Source organism: Equus przewalskii, chromosome 6 (genome assembly GCF_037783145.1).
Source record: "Equus przewalskii isolate Varuska chromosome 6, EquPr2, whole genome shotgun sequence".
In the NCBI taxonomy this organism is placed as follows: Eukaryota; Metazoa; Chordata; class Mammalia; order Perissodactyla; family Equidae; genus Equus; species Equus przewalskii.
The window spans coordinates 25,256,249-25,273,040 of NC_091836.1; the positions used below are offsets into that span (position 1 = coordinate 25,256,249).

General features: G+C 47.7%; 1 protein-coding gene across 23 annotated transcripts; it reads left to right on the forward strand.

Moving 5' to 3' along the window:
* The first annotated feature begins 272 nt into the window (after window positions 1-272).
* Window positions 273-12,390, forward strand: LOC103548782 (uncharacterized). 23 transcript variants are annotated; one of them, XM_070624894.1, is made up of 12 exons: window positions 323-380; window positions 6,556-6,636; window positions 6,741-7,096; window positions 7,708-7,784; window positions 8,116-8,249; window positions 8,775-8,851; window positions 9,453-9,666; window positions 10,651-10,798; window positions 10,971-11,006; window positions 11,149-11,376; window positions 11,665-11,819; window positions 11,952-12,390. In XM_070624894.1, the coding sequence occupies exons 6-12, from the start codon at window positions 8,809-8,811 to the stop codon at window positions 12,016-12,018; spliced, it is 891 nt and encodes a 296-aa protein (XP_070480995.1). In that variant the 5' UTR covers window positions 323-380; window positions 6,556-6,636; window positions 6,741-7,096; window positions 7,708-7,784; window positions 8,116-8,249; window positions 8,775-8,808; the 3' UTR covers window positions 12,019-12,390. The 23 variants fall into 23 exon arrangements, 17 of the variants coding, with proteins under 17 accessions (XP_008514955.2, XP_008514958.2, XP_070480986.1 ...); XM_008516733.2 differs by lacking the exon at window positions 6,741-7,096 and having other exon boundaries at window positions 287-380; window positions 8,620-8,851; XM_070624892.1 differs by lacking the exon at window positions 11,665-11,819 and having other exon boundaries at window positions 8,641-8,851.
* The last annotated feature ends 4,402 nt before the right edge of the window (window positions 12,391-16,792 follow it).

A 16,792-nucleotide genomic window follows, 5' to 3' on the forward strand; every position in this document is an offset into this window, starting at 1 on the left:
ACAGATCTCTGTGGGTGAGTTTGGTTCTCCTTCCCCCTCCGGAGCCACCTCCTCTCCACACATCAGCAGACCCTCTGCCGGCTTCACAGCCTACACCAGGGAGTGTCGGGTTTCCACTGACAAGGGGCAACAAGCAGGGGCATGTGGTCCTCTGTCGGGGCCAGGGGTGGGTTTCTCTCTCTCTTCCTTACCCTCAAGCCCCTCTCTGACCCGTGCGCCCCCCCGCCCCCCACCACCGCTATTTGCCTTGCGTGTTGCCATGGTAATCCTGTGGCTGCCCTGGATACCCATTGCTGCTCCAGAATTCTATGCTTAAGCAGAACAGCTCTCCCCACAGCCTCCTGAGAACACCGCCCCTTTACCATCACTGAGGACAAAAGGTGAGGAGCTGGGGTATGATCACCAATACGTGGTCTGCAAAGTCAGCTACTGGCCTCTTCCTCCAGCTGAGTGGGACAGAAGATGGGGCAGGGGACCAAATTCCACTCAGCAACCAAGGCTTTCCCCAGGCCAGAGGAGGGGGAGGACTCCATCCTACTAGAGAAATCCCTTCTTCCCACAAGGAGCAAGGTCTCCCAACTCAGCACTTAGGGGTCAAGGGAGGGAAGTACCTTGGATGGGGGAGAAGGAAATGAGGCCTTGCTGCCAGAGCTAGAGCTGAGTGAGAGGAGGGATGGCTAGAAGTTTCCAGAAGAGCGCTTCTCCTTCACAGGACCCCACAGCTGGTCTGCGAGTCAGTCAACACCTGCGAGTCAGTCAACAAGCTCAGGCAGAGAAGGTTCCAGGCATTCCTGGGGTCCCTCTGGCACAGGGTGTCCCTGGGCTGACCATGAGCCCTTCAGCCAAGTGCTAATCCACCTAGGAAGGCACCGGCCTCAGGAACTGTAGTACCAGGAACCTGCTTGCCCAGTCTTTGCCTAAAGGGCTAGGACAAAAATTGCCAGGATTCAGGAGCGGCGCAGTCCAATCCAGGAATTACAGGGAGCTTTTGAGAAACCAGGCCCCAGGACTTTGGACTGTGTCCCCAACCCGGAATAGAGGGAGCACATAGTCTGTTCATCACATTGTAAATGACCCAGATGAGACTCCACTCTCTGCTACACTGTCACTCAGGGGACCCCAGCCCTTACCACAACTAGCTTTACCCACACACCAGCTCTCTGCTCCCCAGCCTCTTCCTCCAGCCCCTGAATGGCAAGGGGGTGCTTCAGGAAGTGAGACCCGTACACACGGCTAGTGCGACAGCAGCCTCTGCTGGCCGCCTTCGCCTTCGCATCTCGCCTACGGAGGAAAGGAAGGCCAGCAGACCCTCAGAACTATGCTCACCACGAGCTCCAGTGTACCTGGGACAGTCCTGCTTTATACCCGTTGTCTTCGCATAATTATCAATAGCACATGCGCACGTGCACACACTGCTCACTCTCAGAAGTGTCCCAGTTTGGACACTAAATTAAGTGGTCTCTCTAGTCACAGCCAAGTTCAGGTCCCAGCGAGCGTGGGGAGAGGGTGGAGAAACTCCGAGCACGGAAACAAGCAACCTCCCCACCCCTAATCAGAGGTGACGGTACTCCCGTTTAGTCAGCACAGGAGGAAATTCAGAGCTCCCCGCCGTGGGCCAGAGCAGAGGCGTCTTGAGAGTCCTGCTTGGGGACAAAGGGGAAGCAGGTCTTTCCCAAGGGAGGAAATACTTGACAGAAGGAACAGAAAGAAGGCAGGCAGAAGGGAGCCGACTCAGCAAAAGGGTAGGAAGCCTGAAGGAGTAAATACTATCTCCACATGCGTCCAGCAGATGGCAACACGGGCCCATCCACGTGGCAGCAGGGCAGCCCATCAGCTGGTTGCCTAGTGCAACTCTGGGCTGTGTGTGGCCTCTGCCCTTCTGCAAAGCCCACCTAGACTGCAAAGCCTCTCTCTCCCCTTTACCCTACTCTTCACCCACTTTCCCCCAGCTGACTCCCTAGCCTGAATTGCAAAATTAATAAATTATTATACAAGGTACCCCTCCTTTCCCCTCCAAAAGATGGGGAAGGGAAGTCAGAGCAATCAGACCCAGGGAAGTGGGACTCCTGCATCCCTTCCTCTGCACTGTTGCCTGGTTGATTCAAGGCTCTCAGGGAACCCCTTCTTCTCCACCCATCTGGGTTGGGATTCCTGGGCAGAGAGTTATAGGGAGCAGTGTTTCTTTGCGGGGTAGGAATGGGGTCATAGATATCATGGGATTTTTATATGTCCTGTTATTCACAGAAATTAATGCAAATTAGCTGCAAAGTAAGATACAAATGCACACTATCTACACCAGGAACCAACAGCTGTGGCATTCTGGGGACTTGGACAAAAGCAACAGTCCCTTCTCCACAGAGCCTTGCAAGATTAGTGGGAAGAGAGAAAGCAGGCTGGTGCACATGGGTTTTCCTGCACTGCCTTCCCACTCCCAAGGACCCCTCCCATGTGAGGCACGTGGCCAGACCCTGCTGGAGGCAGAGGAACTCACATCTGCACTCAAGCAGCTCGTGGCCTGGGTGGTTGGCCCTTAGGCCTCAGTCCCACACCTCCACCATTGTCCCTCCAGCCTAATGCCAAGACCTTTCTCAGGCATGTGGCTGGGACCAAATTGGGATTTTTATCCCCCTTTTCTCCATGTAGAAAAGGATTATTGTGAAAAGGAAAAATAAGGACCACAAAATCCTTAGAAAGATTTCAAAGATGCCCTACCTACACTTGCACACCACTTGCTGAGTTCCGGACATTCACGTTTGCCCAGTTCCTACCTGCAATAGAAGCTCAACCTAGCATTAGCTGAATTCAAGAAATACTTATTGGGGCCAGCCCCATGGCCAAGTGGCTAAGTTTGTGCACTCCGCTTCGGTGGCCCAGGGTTTTGCCGGTTGGGATCCTGGGCACGGACATGGCACTGCTCATCAGGTCATGCTGAGGCGGCATCCCATATAGGACAACCAGAGGTACTCACAACTAGAACATACAACTATGTACCGGGCGGGGGTGGGGGGGGGGAGGTTTGGGGAGAAGAATGAAAAAAATGATTGGCAACAGATGTTAGCACAGGTGCCAATCTTTTTTTTTTCTTTTTTTTTTAAAGATTTTATTTTTTCCTTTTTCTCCCCAAAGCTCCCCAGTACATAGTTGTATATTTCTCACTGTGGGTTCTTCTAGTTGTGGTATGTGGGACGCTGCCTCAGCGTGGTTTGATGAGCAGTGCCATGTCCGCGCCCAGGATTCGAACCAACGAAACACTGGGCCGCCTGCAGCGGAGCGCGCGAACTTAACCACTCGGCCACGGGGCCAGCCCCGACAGGTGCCAATCTTTAAAAAAAAAGAAAGAATATTTACTGAGTGTCTCCTATAGGTCAGGCTTTATGTTGGATGCTGGAAACTCTGGTCTTTGCCTTTAATAAGCTCTAAGTCGGGCAGGGGGAGGAAAACACACCACAATTCACTGTAATATAAAGAGATTCATACTAGAGTCAGATATGTACAACTACTATGGGAGCAAACCCAAAAAGGAAGTATTTAATTCAGCCATTCTGCCAGTAGCAAGGGAGACAGGGAAAACTCCACAAAAGAAATGACATTTGAGCTGGGCCCTGAAGGGTGAGTAAGGTTCTGCTAGGGAGAGGAAGAACAGGGCAGAAGCAGCAACTTGGAAAAGCACAGAGGCCTGAACCAGTGACATCTGACCAAGGGAAGTGAGAAGTCCAGAGTACAAGGAACGAGCAGACAGGTTAAGTCACAAGGGACCTTGACAGAATGCTAAGGAGACTAGACACATCCTGTAGACAAGGGCTTCGTTCTCCATCTGCCTCCTATGTGACCCTGGAGGACGTTCCTGTCCTCAGTTTCCCCTGTCAGTACTGGGATAATCATGCTTCCCCGACGCTGTTCCCACGAAAGCCACAGACTCCCTTTTGCTGGGCCTGGGTTGGCTGGCAGAGCCACTCCATAAATATCTGACAGGAGGTCCATGTGCTAATTAAGCATTCACCTCATGTTGCAAACATGACAATCAATTAGCCCCACTGATTAGAGACTTTCACTAAGAAGTTGGGAAGGCGGACCATCCTGAAGGCACTGAACCCAATTTGGCCTACTCTCACCCAGAGTAACCCCCTTCATTCATTCCTTCATTCATCTGGACAAAGAACATAGTTTAGTAGCTCTGTGGTCTTTAGCTTCAGTTTCCTCATCTGCAAAATGGAAATATCAGCACCAAATTTGTTGGGGCTTTATGTCATTACTATATGGAGAGTGCCTAGCTCATCACAGCACTAAATAACTGATAGTCATTAGCTCTGAGGTAGAATGCCTTGGGCTAGGAGCAGGGGATTTCAAAATGAATAAGAGACTTGAATAAGAAAATAATGAATAAGAATAAGAAAATGAATAAGCGTCCTGGCCATGGGACCTCAAAATCCACAAAATAGCACCATGAATGTTGTCAGGTACCAACTGCCATGAAAACTCAGAGACAGGTTGCATCAGTGAGCAGACAGACCCTGCCCTGGGAGCAGCGGCATGAGTTTGCATCCTGAGTTCCTAAGTAGACCTGGGTACACAGGACCCTTCCAGTCCCTGCCACATAACCTGGGGGTCTCCCAGCACCTCGGGCAGTTGCTTGAGTTTGTCTTTGTCAACACTTGCTCTTTGTTCCACATCGAAAGACTTCCCAAACTGTGACTCAGAAGTTAAGTCCTCTCCAGCACGAGGCCACGTTGGCCGGGCTAATCTGAGCCTCTGGAGAAGGAATGGGCCCCAATAACCCTCATTCCAGCCTCCTCCTCTCCTGTACCAAGAAAAACCAGGACAAGCCTCACCATCCCACCACCTTGCAGGTTGAGAAAGCGTGGAAGAACAAGAAAGTGGGATTCCTAGAGGCTAAAGACCAGCTACACAAGTAGGAGATGGGGCAACGTGGCTCCATCCCCTCTCTCACAATATGTGTAAAGGAGCCATGGGAACTTTTTTTTTTAATTTTATTTTTCCCTTTTCTCCCAAAGCCCCCAGGTACATAGTTGTATACATTTTTAGTTGTGGGTCCTCTAGTTGTGGTATGTGGGATGTCGCCTCAGCATGGCCTGATGAGCGGGGTGCCATGTCCGCACCCAGGATCCGAACCGGCGAAACCCTGGGCTGCCGAAGAGGAGCGGTGAACTTAACCACTGGGCCATGGGGCCGGCGCCAACGGAACTTTTGACAATAGTTAGCTCAGTGAGAATCAATGGTGGGAGGTGGTCACCATGAAAGCTTAATTCAATCTTGAATACAATGATTACAGTATAATATCTAGATGGAGGGAAGTGATAGCCTGACTGTACTCTGATCAGAATACCCTGAGCCTTAGGACTCAAGCCAGCTGCTACACTTTAAAACAGCAGCAAACTGGAGTGAGTTCAGAGAAGACAACATGGGACTCAAAATCATGCATTCAAAGGATGGTTGAAGGAACTGGAAAAGAGCCTGACAGGCCCAGCAGCTTTCTTCTAACGTCAACCTAACTGTGGCATTACTTCCTGATCATACCGGAGATGCACAATTAAGGGGGAAAATGTCTTACTGTCAGCCACTCAAGCACAATGAATCCCAGAGATCATTCCCTCAGTCCTGCTTCAGATTCATGGGATATATCCCAACCCACACCGCACCTGCAGGATTAGAGTTCAGGAAGAGTTTCTTTAGTTTATTCAGTTTGTCCCTGAGCTTTATTATGACTCTGGGATCCACCTTGAGACCACCCTCCAAGGCTAACTTGAGCATGCCCCCAGACCCTCTCCACTGACCACCTCGGTCCTCTCCTACCATCCTTCATTCTCTTCCTACCACCTCTTCCTCTCATGTCAGCCTCTAGCTGGGTTGTTGTGCTTGGTTCTGCTGCTGGATTGGGGGTGGAGGGGAGGGAAGAGGCCCTATGCGAAGCGTTTATAAACACAATTAAACCCTCTATGTATGAAGATTAATTTCCTACTAGCTTATTCTGCAAAAATTATCTGCTTCCTTTCTTGTATAAGCTTCAATACAAAATTCTCTTCCTATTACCTTAACCTTGTGGCTCCAGGAAGGGAAGCAGGTAGGGCCTGGGAAGACAAATTTATCCCCACACAGCTAAAATGTTGTCAAGTAGCAGAGGGGTTATTAGTCTGTTTTTGTAAGCCCCAAGATGATCATTCAGACAAATGGTGAAGCCACAGGGAAACACAACTGAAAATAGCTAGAGCTGCCCAAGGATGGAATATATATGCCCCAGGAGGTGGTGACAGGGTAGAAAGTGTTCACACATGGGTGGGGTTGGCCCTTCCCAGAAATATGATTTGCCAGGAGATTCCACCAGTGGAGTAGGTGTGAGGATTAGATCTCTTTAAAACCCTTTCCAACTTTGATTCTAGGATTAGTATAATTAGCACTGCATTTCCATGGGACCAGAGATTGGGACAGCAGTTGAGCTGATGGAAAATACTTTTAAATTAATTGGTGTGTGGAATGTGTAGCAAATAGAAGTTCTTTAAGGTATACTCCAACTCTGAGATTCCTATTTTGTGATTCCAGGTTGCGAAAGAGTGTCAGCTATGAGCAAATCTATACAGCTAAGAGGATGCAACTCAACCTTCTGTCTCAGGACAACACCTGGTGTGTGTGTGTGTGTGTGTTCAGTGGGGAGTAGAGATGAGGGCAGGAAAAGACAGACATCTGAAGGGTCAGAGCTTGGGCACACACACACATCTCACACACAGGGGAGATCCAAGTTCGACTTGAGGCTGATGGCAGAGACAAGGCCCAACAATCTTGATGCTGGAGCAATTCTACAATCACCTCCTGCCCTCACTTCTGGCTACAGCAGTCTGTTGTCAGGGACACAGCTGCCTCCACTTCCTCTCCCAAAGCCAGTGCAGTGGCTTTCACATTCAATGAGGAGGACCAGAGCAACCTACATCACCAGATCTCAGAAGTAACGCCAATATGCCAAAGCACAGGCGCTCAGTCAGGAGCCGGGGGACAGAGGACAGGGCTGAGCAGAGAAGCTACTGCCAACATGACCCGGAAAGCCAGTGGGCCAAAGTGCCCGCCTTCAGCCATCTCTGTGGGCTCCGTGAGTGTGGGTGTATCCTCTAGGCACCCCACTACCCGACATCCCCTTCTCACTTCCCTACCCATCCCCAAAGCTCCTGCTCTCTGCTTCTGCCCCCCTAATGAAGGGTTGACAGGCAGAGGACACAGGATGCTTGCTGTCCTGGGTCCTGCTCTGGCTCAGGGGGTGCTTGGACCTCACTGGTTCAGGGGCAATCCTCCCCATAGAGTTCTCATTACCCGCTCCCCACTATAACCGCAGCCCCGCAATGTCAACCATAGGTAAAATGGCCCTCTGACAGCCCCTTTCTCCATCCTGCAGGACCCTACCCTGACTCCTCCACGTTACACTGGCCAGCCAAAAATGTTCTTTCTTCACGAGCCAAAAAGCTGCTTCTAAAAGAGCAGCAACCCGCCCTCTCCCAATCTCCCACCCTTGAACTTCCAAATGCTGAGTCTAAGTGTGGCCACTGCAGAGCGCCACCCTCCCGCCTTCTCCCTGAGGAACTGGAGGGGCTTCCACAGGTCCTGTGGGGTGTATCTCACACTTCAGAAGTAGGGAGGGAACGAACACCCCTGGCTCAGCTCTAATCTTCTGTGCTCCTAGAGACTACTTCTTCCTCTGTCCCTTAGGAAACACAGACACTACAGCCACTGCACCAAGCCCTGGGAAAGGGTGTACCCCTATCTGAAGTTCCGCCAGTCTGTCGGTGAGTGCACCACTAACCATTGTCATTGTAAGCCACCCCTCCTCCAACCAGCACTACTTTCAAAGCCAAAGAAAAAAAAAAGACTCGGAATGCTCATTAAAAATAACTGCTTTTGAAATGCCATATGCCCTTACATGCAGAGAAAGCCCCCTGCCCAGCTCTTACTGATCCAGCCTCAAATCAGCTCAATTTGGGGCCTGTCTGGACACCACCAGCAGCAGCGCCCCCCCCTCTCCCCTTAGTGGGGGTAATGAGTAAGGGAAGGTTGCCATGAGGTAGACGGGGAAGAATCACTGGAATAGGCCAATCACTACTCTTCCCCCTGCTCCAGACATCCCCTCTCCTGGGGACAGAAGACCCCGCCCACTTGCCTACCCTTCTTCAAATAGCAAAGTCTTCAATCCCACCCAGCAAGAGATGCTGGCTCTCCAAACCCAGCCAGAGAACAGCCATCCTGGTGTTCAGGTAAGGTCAGGAGTGAGACGAGAGTCGAGTCAACAGGGACACGTGCCATTGATACAGTACATATGCTCTGGAAATATCTTAAAATTTTAAGATACTATTTATTAAGCACCTACTACATGCCAGACACTATGCTAGATACTTTATCTCAGATCCTCCCAATAACCCAGGAAAGGATGTATTATCCTGGTTTTACATATAAGGAAATTGTGGCTCAGAAAAGTGAAGTAACTTGCTAGAAGGTAGCACCGGCCTTTGATGACCTCTCACTCTAGGAGTCTGCTCCCCACACCTTCCCCTATTAATATGGGGAAGATAACAAGGACCCCTCTGCACAAAGAGGCAGAAGTGAACTTCCCCTCTGGGGAAGTAGCAGCAGGGGGTTGCTTTGCAGGAGTCAGAAGCCCAGGAGGAAATAGCCCCAGGAGATATTAAATACCGCCTGGAGCTCTTTCCCAAGGCTCCACTCCCCATGCAATCCCCAAGCTACTTCAGCCAGCAGTGCAAGCCTCAATGGCTCCCCTTCAGCACAACCTACGGAGAATGCTACAAGCCCTGGAAGATGGAGCCTGTGACTTACCACGGGGAGAAGTCCTCGTATTCAGGTGAGACTTAGCCTGGCGGGGTGCAGGGTAATAGGGGATAGAGAAGTGGCACCCTGTATAAAGCAGAAACTGAACCCTCTATTCCCAAGGCACCCTTCCCAGGGACACTCCTGTCCCCGAGGCGGATCCCAGGGGTGGGAACCATCAACCCAGGAGAATATAATGAGCAGCAAGGGCCCTCAGCCCTCTCTTCAAAAGCCCTGCAGAAAACATTTGACTACAAGGTCAGCCAGGACCCCTGTGGGAGGGCACCATACTACCGACCCCATCCCATCCCACCCTCCTTCCTGTTTGGGCTGGACCAGCTAGCAGCCCTGTAATTCAGGCTTTCAAAGCTCAGATCATTCAAATGGGGCTTGGAGGACACCCTAGGATTCCGCACTAAGGATTCTTTAGTTCTGGTCTTAGGGAGACAACTCTGAAGGTCAGAGTGGTGGAGAGGCAATGCTGAGATATTTTGCATCTGCTATTCCCTTTATAAAAGGCTTAGTCAAGTAGAGCGGCCGGCTGTGCAAAAGCCAAGGCTGGGGTCCAGATGCCCACCTTTAATCTCATGACTTTCCCACACAGAGGAGGTCCTCCGCACTTTCTTGATCCCTAGGTGACGAGCACATGAGCAGTACTCATCAGATTTCCTTCCACAACCCTCCTCTTGGTCAGTTGATGTTCCCAGTTCACATTCAGGGCAGAAAAATAGCACCAACAGTGCATCCAGGCTACATGGAGAGTATCGGCCAGTATCAAAGTGACTTTCAAGCCCCAGGATGGAGTGAAGTCCTCAGACCTGGCCCAGACAGGAACAGCCAGGGAATCAAGTGAGTAACCAGAACTGCTGGCAAGCTGCAGGGTTGCCGTGGGGGATGAGGACAGAGGAGGGCCCTATTTCCCAAGACAAAGGTAAAACTTCAGAACTCAGACTTCCATTCAATTCAGAGACATAGCTGTAGAAGGCAACAGAGCAAAGCACTAACGGTTTTAGAACCTTGGATCTCCATCTAGTTCGGATTTACTTAGTCCTCTCACCCCAGATAAGCTTTGAGCAAGGAGAGACTGTATGCTGTTCATAACTGGGGGTCAGCCTCTTCCCTCCGTCTCCTTGGAAGACAAGAACTCTAACTGAAGCCAAGAGGTAGAGTGCCAGGCTTACCCAGAACCCATGGAACTACAGAGAATCAGGCATTCCACTTGCCCATCCTTGTCCTGGCTTCTCCTCTATTAAAGCCTGCTTCCCCTGGAGCTCAGAATAGCCCTCTACATCCCTCTGACTCATCCCTGAAAGGTTAGAAGGCCCAGCACCAACGCAAAGCCAGTGTCACACAAATGTTACAGAAACCATTGGCCTATTCCAAAGCGGTGGATGACAGGATCATCTTCACCCCAAAGTGACCAGGGATAGCAGCCTAGCAACAAGAAGAGCTCTTCTCCTCCAGCAGACATACTTCCATGCTCCTATCCCAAGACCACATTCTCTAAGCCGTAGTCTCCAGCTGCCTAACGGGATGTTTTAGAAATGCTCTCCATCGCCCCATCCTTTGGCTGCAGGTGTCGCACCCTCTCTGTGGGGTCTTAGCAGGATAACTGGGAAGTATGAAAAGAAACAGAGATAAAATAAATTAAAATTTTATTTTAGAAATAAATTTTCATTTGAAATTACCTGCAAATGCACTGTACAGTTTAGGCAGACACACAAATGAAAGGCCAGGAACATATGCAGATGGCACAGCACCCTTCTATTTGTAGGCCTCCACTGGTTTGCAGATATAGATTCCAACTCGTACAAAGATTTTTACCCCATGCAGCAAATATATCTACACTATGCAAAAGGACACTGCCCCTAGCCAGCCACCCACTGTGCATCAGCATCAGAAGCCGAGCTGGCCGACGCAACAGATGGCCATCCTGGGCGGGAAGAGCACTGCCAAGTTTGATGAAAACACAGTGACCAGGGTAAAGTGCCCAAGCTCTCTGTTAAGAGGTAACCAGCAAGAAGGTCCTAACTACTCCCCAAGCCAAGGTGGGGGGGTGGGGGGGAAGACAAGGGAAAGGATTTATCCCGCCAGAACATCCCAACTCCACATTTCTTGGGAAATCCAGAAATTTGGCTTTCCCATATTTGCAGCCACTTACAGACTCTGAAGTCTCCCTGACCAGAGAGGTGAGGTTTGTATGTACTTAACATATGCTTGACACCTGGTAAGTACTTAACAAAAGATAGCAATTAAAGTTATTATTATTATTTCCCCAGAAATGCATTTCTCTCTTCCCAGATGTCTTATCTATCTCCTCCCAAATTCCAGGTAAAAAGAGTCAAGGGTAAGTTCCCCTCTAGCATGCTCAGGGTCTTCAAAGCCAAGTTCCAAACTGAAATTACCAGCAAGCAATTCTCCCAGGACTGCGGAACTCAGACCCAAGTATGCTATGGAGACCCTCATTACAGAGGCTATGAGAAGTCCCTGATAAGAACTCCTGCCGTGGGCAGGGGACATCCCCTGGACGCTCCCTTCACCTCTCACCTTGCTACAAAGGTGAGGATGGGGGGTGGGGGAGGGGACTGCACAGAGAGGAGTCTGTTATTTAAATCCTGGCTGTTTTCCAACTCAGAGCAATTCTGAGCAAGTTAACCCCTCTGCACAAATGTTTCTCTCTCCTGCCAAAAGAAAAAGAAAACAGGCCCTGCTTACCAAGCACTAGACATTGAAGTTTTACCTGTGACTCCTTGTCATTCCTGAGCTGAGAGAGGGTGCTCAAGATAACATGCAAGGAGGGGAAGAGTCACTCCTTTTTCAGCTGAGTGCTCTCTGTCCCCTCCCAAGGGGATGGGTTCACAGGCACCAGCCAAGGATCAAACTACCACCAGGACCCCCTACATGCCCTTGTTTTCTGAAAAGGGGAAACTGTGTAAGCCCAAGGTCAACAGCATCAAATGTGAGGCAAACAATTTATCTACTGAGCAAAGAAAAACATTCAGGTACAAAGGAGAGACTGAGTCACTCCCAGATACAGTAACGTCATTCGAGTATGGCAAAAGAAAGCCAGTGTCATAGGGGAGACATGACTCAGCTCCAGCCTGGCCCCATAATCTCTCTGCCTATTTTTACAGGCCAGTCCAGCTGCCTAAAAGCTCAGCTCCAGCAGTATTTATACCAACAACAAGACTCAAAACTTAAAAAAAACAAAAAAAGTTGGGAAGAAAACTACCCAAAGAACCTGTGCAAAAATGCAGTTCAGGGCACATGTCTCCTCACCAGCTCAAACTTAAAATCCAAGTCTCAAGATAGCTACCTCACAGGCTAGACGCTGCTTTCTCACTGGGATTCCCTGCCACACACTAACCCTCACGCAGCGCTCTGACACTAACTGAGGAGGCGGAATAACCTCCTTAGAAAGGAACGATGCACCCGGTGTCCTAGAAAGTCAATGCGTTCCAGGAAACTTGAAGGAAAAAGAGGTTAAAGCATCTCTCTTACTAATGAGTCAATGGCAAAGCATCAAGACTTCTCCAGCCAGTACCATCGATTAATTATATCCTATTTGAGCTATGGTGTCTGCTCACTGCTGCTTTTTTTCTTTACATTTTTTGAGATATAATTCAAATACCATAAAATTCACCCTTTTAAAGTGTACAATTCAGTAGTTTTTAGTATTGCTCACTGCTTCTTAAGCCTAAACTTCAGAGTGGAGAAGGTACAGGAAAGGAAAGAGAGTAAGAGGGTCTGAATTTGATTAAAAGAAAAAAAATATCTTCCATGTAGAGAATGGTTTCCAAAGCCTAAGTAAGGGAGCTTCTAATCAAAATCTAAATACCAGGCCTCTCTCTTGAAAATCTTTACCATATTGAAAACAGGATTATGTTTCTGGATCTAAGGTAGGGATAAGAAGTGGAGGAACAGGCAACTGAATTTAGTCACCTATGTCCTTGAGATTGTAAGGCTTATTATTTTGAAAAATGTGCATACACCAGGGCCCTGCTTTCCCCAGTCCAGAAAAGGCGTGTCACACTGCCCTCTCGTAGCCAGCCTAGGAAATGACAGCCAGCTACCAGCTGAACAGGCCTGGAGGTCTCTGCCCTACAGTATGCTCACACACATACTGGCAGAGAAACTGGAGGCAAGAGGAATTTATAAATTTCCACCAATGCTTACTAATCACCTGGAATAGAATCTTTTTGCTTCTGCTCCACCTCAGCCTCTGCTTGAAACCAGATAATACATTCCTTCTTTACAGAAAAAAATTCTCGTTTAAGATTTCCAAAGCGTCTGGGCCTCTCTTACTCCATTCAGGCTGCTACAACAAAAATACCATGGACTACGTGACTTAAACAACAAATAGTTCTTTCTCACAGTTCTAGAGGCTAGAAGTCCAAGATTAAGGCACCAGCAGATTCAGTGTCTGGTGAGGGCCGCCTTCTCACTGTGTTCTCTGATGACAGAAAGAGCAAGACATCTCTCTGGGGTCTCTTTAATGAGGGCACTAATCCCATTCACAAGGGCTCCACCCCCATGACCTAATCACCTCCCAAAGGCCCCCTTCCTAATACTATCACCTTGGGAGCTAGGATTTCAACATATGAATTTGGGGAGGATACAACGTTCCATCCAGTCTCTTAAAGTGAGTTGTTCCTAAGAAACACCGTAGGACCCCACAAAAGAGAAGTTAAAACCTGAACCCATAGAGAAATAAAATCCAGCTGTGTATAAGTGCAACCATGGGCTAGAAGTTGAGTGTGCTCCCTGCCACCTCTGGCCAAGGAAAGGGGCAGGCTAACAATACAGCTCACAAAAGTATAAACTCAAAAGCAGTAACTTACAGTAGGATCCAGTGTCCAGAGCCTATATTCTCTGGGGCCTTTTTTTAAAATAAGCTATTTATTTTTGAAAAATTTTAGATGTACAGAAAGTAGTAAAGACAATACAGACAGTCTCGTTACTCTTCACCCCAATTCCTTGACTGTTAACTTCTTACATAAGTATGGTACATTTGTCAAAACGAAAAGATTAATATTGGCATATTTCTATAAACCATACTCAAGACTTTATTCAGATTTCACCAGTTTCATCACTAATGTTCTAACCCTGGGCCTTTTAAAAAAATGTTTTCAGTAAGGAGCCAAAGGACCAGATAGGCAGTGTAGAGCCCAGCAGAACACTGGGTCCTAGTCCCAGTTCTGCCACACGCTAACTGAAGAATCTTACAGTTTATTTTCTGAGGTTGTTTCCTCTCCAAAAGTACCACCATCTCAAAATACTGATTCTAGACACAATTCCAGTTTACCCTTCATCTCTATGCCTAAGCTCTTCTCTGACAGCCACTGGCCAGTGGTAGGGAAGAGACACTCCTAAATTGGAAGTGACTCCAACTGAGACTCTCCAGTTACAGAATGAAGTTCCTTTGAGATTTTCAAATCTCGTAATTATTTCGAAATCACGTACATCTCAAATGGCTGGGAGATGGACAGCTTTTCTTCAGGAGTCTGAGAAGTGCCTGCTGCAGGTTTCCAAGCTGCAGTCCAATATCCATTTTTCTCTTCTTCCTGGATGTGTGTTATATTTCTCAGGCTCCCCTGCATTAAGGGACAGCCACGCAATTAGGTTCTGGCTAACAGAATGTGAGTGGAAGTGTGTGCCACTTCTACAGCTGGCCTGTAACATCTACCAAGCAACCCTCCAAGCTCGGCTCAACTCACTAAAACAGCAACGCAAAAAGCATCCTTGGAAGCCAGGTTAACACTGGCATCAGCTTGGTCCCTAAATGACTACCTGGAGTAGAGTATCCCCCTCCCATTGCCCTAATCTGAAACTACCTGGACATGAGTGAGAAGGAGAAAAAAAATTCCACTGCGGTATGCCAGTCCTTTTGGAGAGAGTCATAGCAGCTTAGCCTACCCTAATTAATACAGGTACTAAACGTCAATTCCATTAGAGTAAAACCTTGCTTCTGCAGCTGTGCAGAGAGCTTCAGGCGCACAGAACTGAACTGACCACATGCCTGAGTTCAGGACACAGACCACATTCACCCATGCAAGGCCCCTCTTTGGTTTCCCTTTCTCTCCTTCATTCCCCACTCCAGTCCCTATTTCTTCCCACAGACCCTATTCTAGTGAGTTAAGGTGTATGTCCTTAAAAAATAATGTTGCTTTCTGTGTTTAAATTACTTAGCTCATTTTTGCTGTAAATTTCATTGTTCCTTATCTTCCTCACCTGGAATCTATCATGTTGCTAAGTTCCTAACAGCTTACATCTGTTTTTTATAATATTCTATCATATGCATATACCACATTTTACTTATCAATTCCCTTAGGGATGGACATCTGATTTGCTCCCAGTTTCTTGCTACCCAAACTATATACAGATAAACATGCTTATAGTAATTCTTTGTGGATCTGCGCAAGTTTCTATGAAGGATATAGCCAGGAGTGGAACTGCTTTGATGTAGGGTATATACATAATTAATACATTAGTTATCTATTGTTGTATAACAAACTACCTTAAAACTTAGTGGCTTAAAACAATAACTCCCACAGAGGAAATATTTGCAAATTACATATCTTATGAGAAACTTGTAACCAGAATATATAAAGAATTCTACATAAGAGTTTGTGTGTTTGTGTGTGTGGGGGGTGGGGGGCGCACGTGTGCTCGCGTGCGCGGGGAAGACAAGTAACCCAAGTGAAAAATGGGCAAAGAATTTGAGTAACATTACTCCAAAGAAGACACATAAAGATGTTCAACAACATTAGGGAAATGGAAATCAAAATCGCAATGAGATAGCACTTTACAATCACTAGGATAGCTATAATCAAGAAGACATATAATAACAAGTATTGACAAGGATGTGGAGAAATTGGAACTCTCATACACTGCTTTAGAAGTCCGGTAGTTCCTCAAAAAGTAAAACATGGAGTTCCATATGACCCAGCAACTCTACCCTGAGAAAATTGAAAACATATGTCCATACAAAAACTTGTACATGAACATTGATAGCAGCATGATTCACAATAGCCAAAAAGTAGAAACCACTCAAATGTCCATCAGATGATGCATGGATAAGTAAAATGGGGTATATCCATACAAGGGAGTATTATTCAGCCATAAAAAGCAATGGAGTACCATATACACTAGAACATAGATGAACATTGAAGCTACTATGCTAAGTGAAAAGAGCTAGACACAAAGGCCACATATTGTATGATAGTCCTATTCACATATTATATGAAATGTACAGAACAGGCAAATCTATAGAGACAGAAAGCAGATTCGTGGCTGCCTAGGGCAGTGGGGAGCAACCACTAAAGGATACAAAGTTTCTTGGATCCACAGGGTGATGAAAATGTTCTAAAATTCCTTGTGATGAAGGTTGCACAACTCTGATATGCTAAAAAAAAACACTAAATTGTACACTTTAAATGGGTAAACGGAATTGTACACTTTAAATGTGAATTACATCTCAATAAAGCTATTTTTAAAAAATTTAAACACCAATTATCTCACAGTTTCTTTGGGTCAATTTGGAGTTGGGTGATTCTGGCTCACAATCTCTCATGAGGTCATGGTTACGTTGTTGATCAGGGCCACACGTTTCTAAAGGCTTGAATGGAGTCAGAGGATCCACTTCCAAGGTGGCTCACTCACATGGTTGGTGACGTGGTGCTGTCTGTTGGTGAGAGGCCTCAATTCCTCTCCACATGGACCTCTCCAGAGGGCCGCTTGAGAGTTCTCATGACATGCCAGTGGCTTCTTCCAGAGCAAGTGATCCAAGACAGTACAAGGCAGATGCTTCAATGTCTTTCATGACCTAGCCTCAGAAGTCACACATTTCCAGTAATCCTATGTACACAAGTCAGCGCTATTCATTGTGGGAGGGGACTACACAAGGGTTTGAACACCAGGAGTCAGAGATTATTGAGGGCCATCATGGAAGCCGGCTATCAACACTTGATGATAA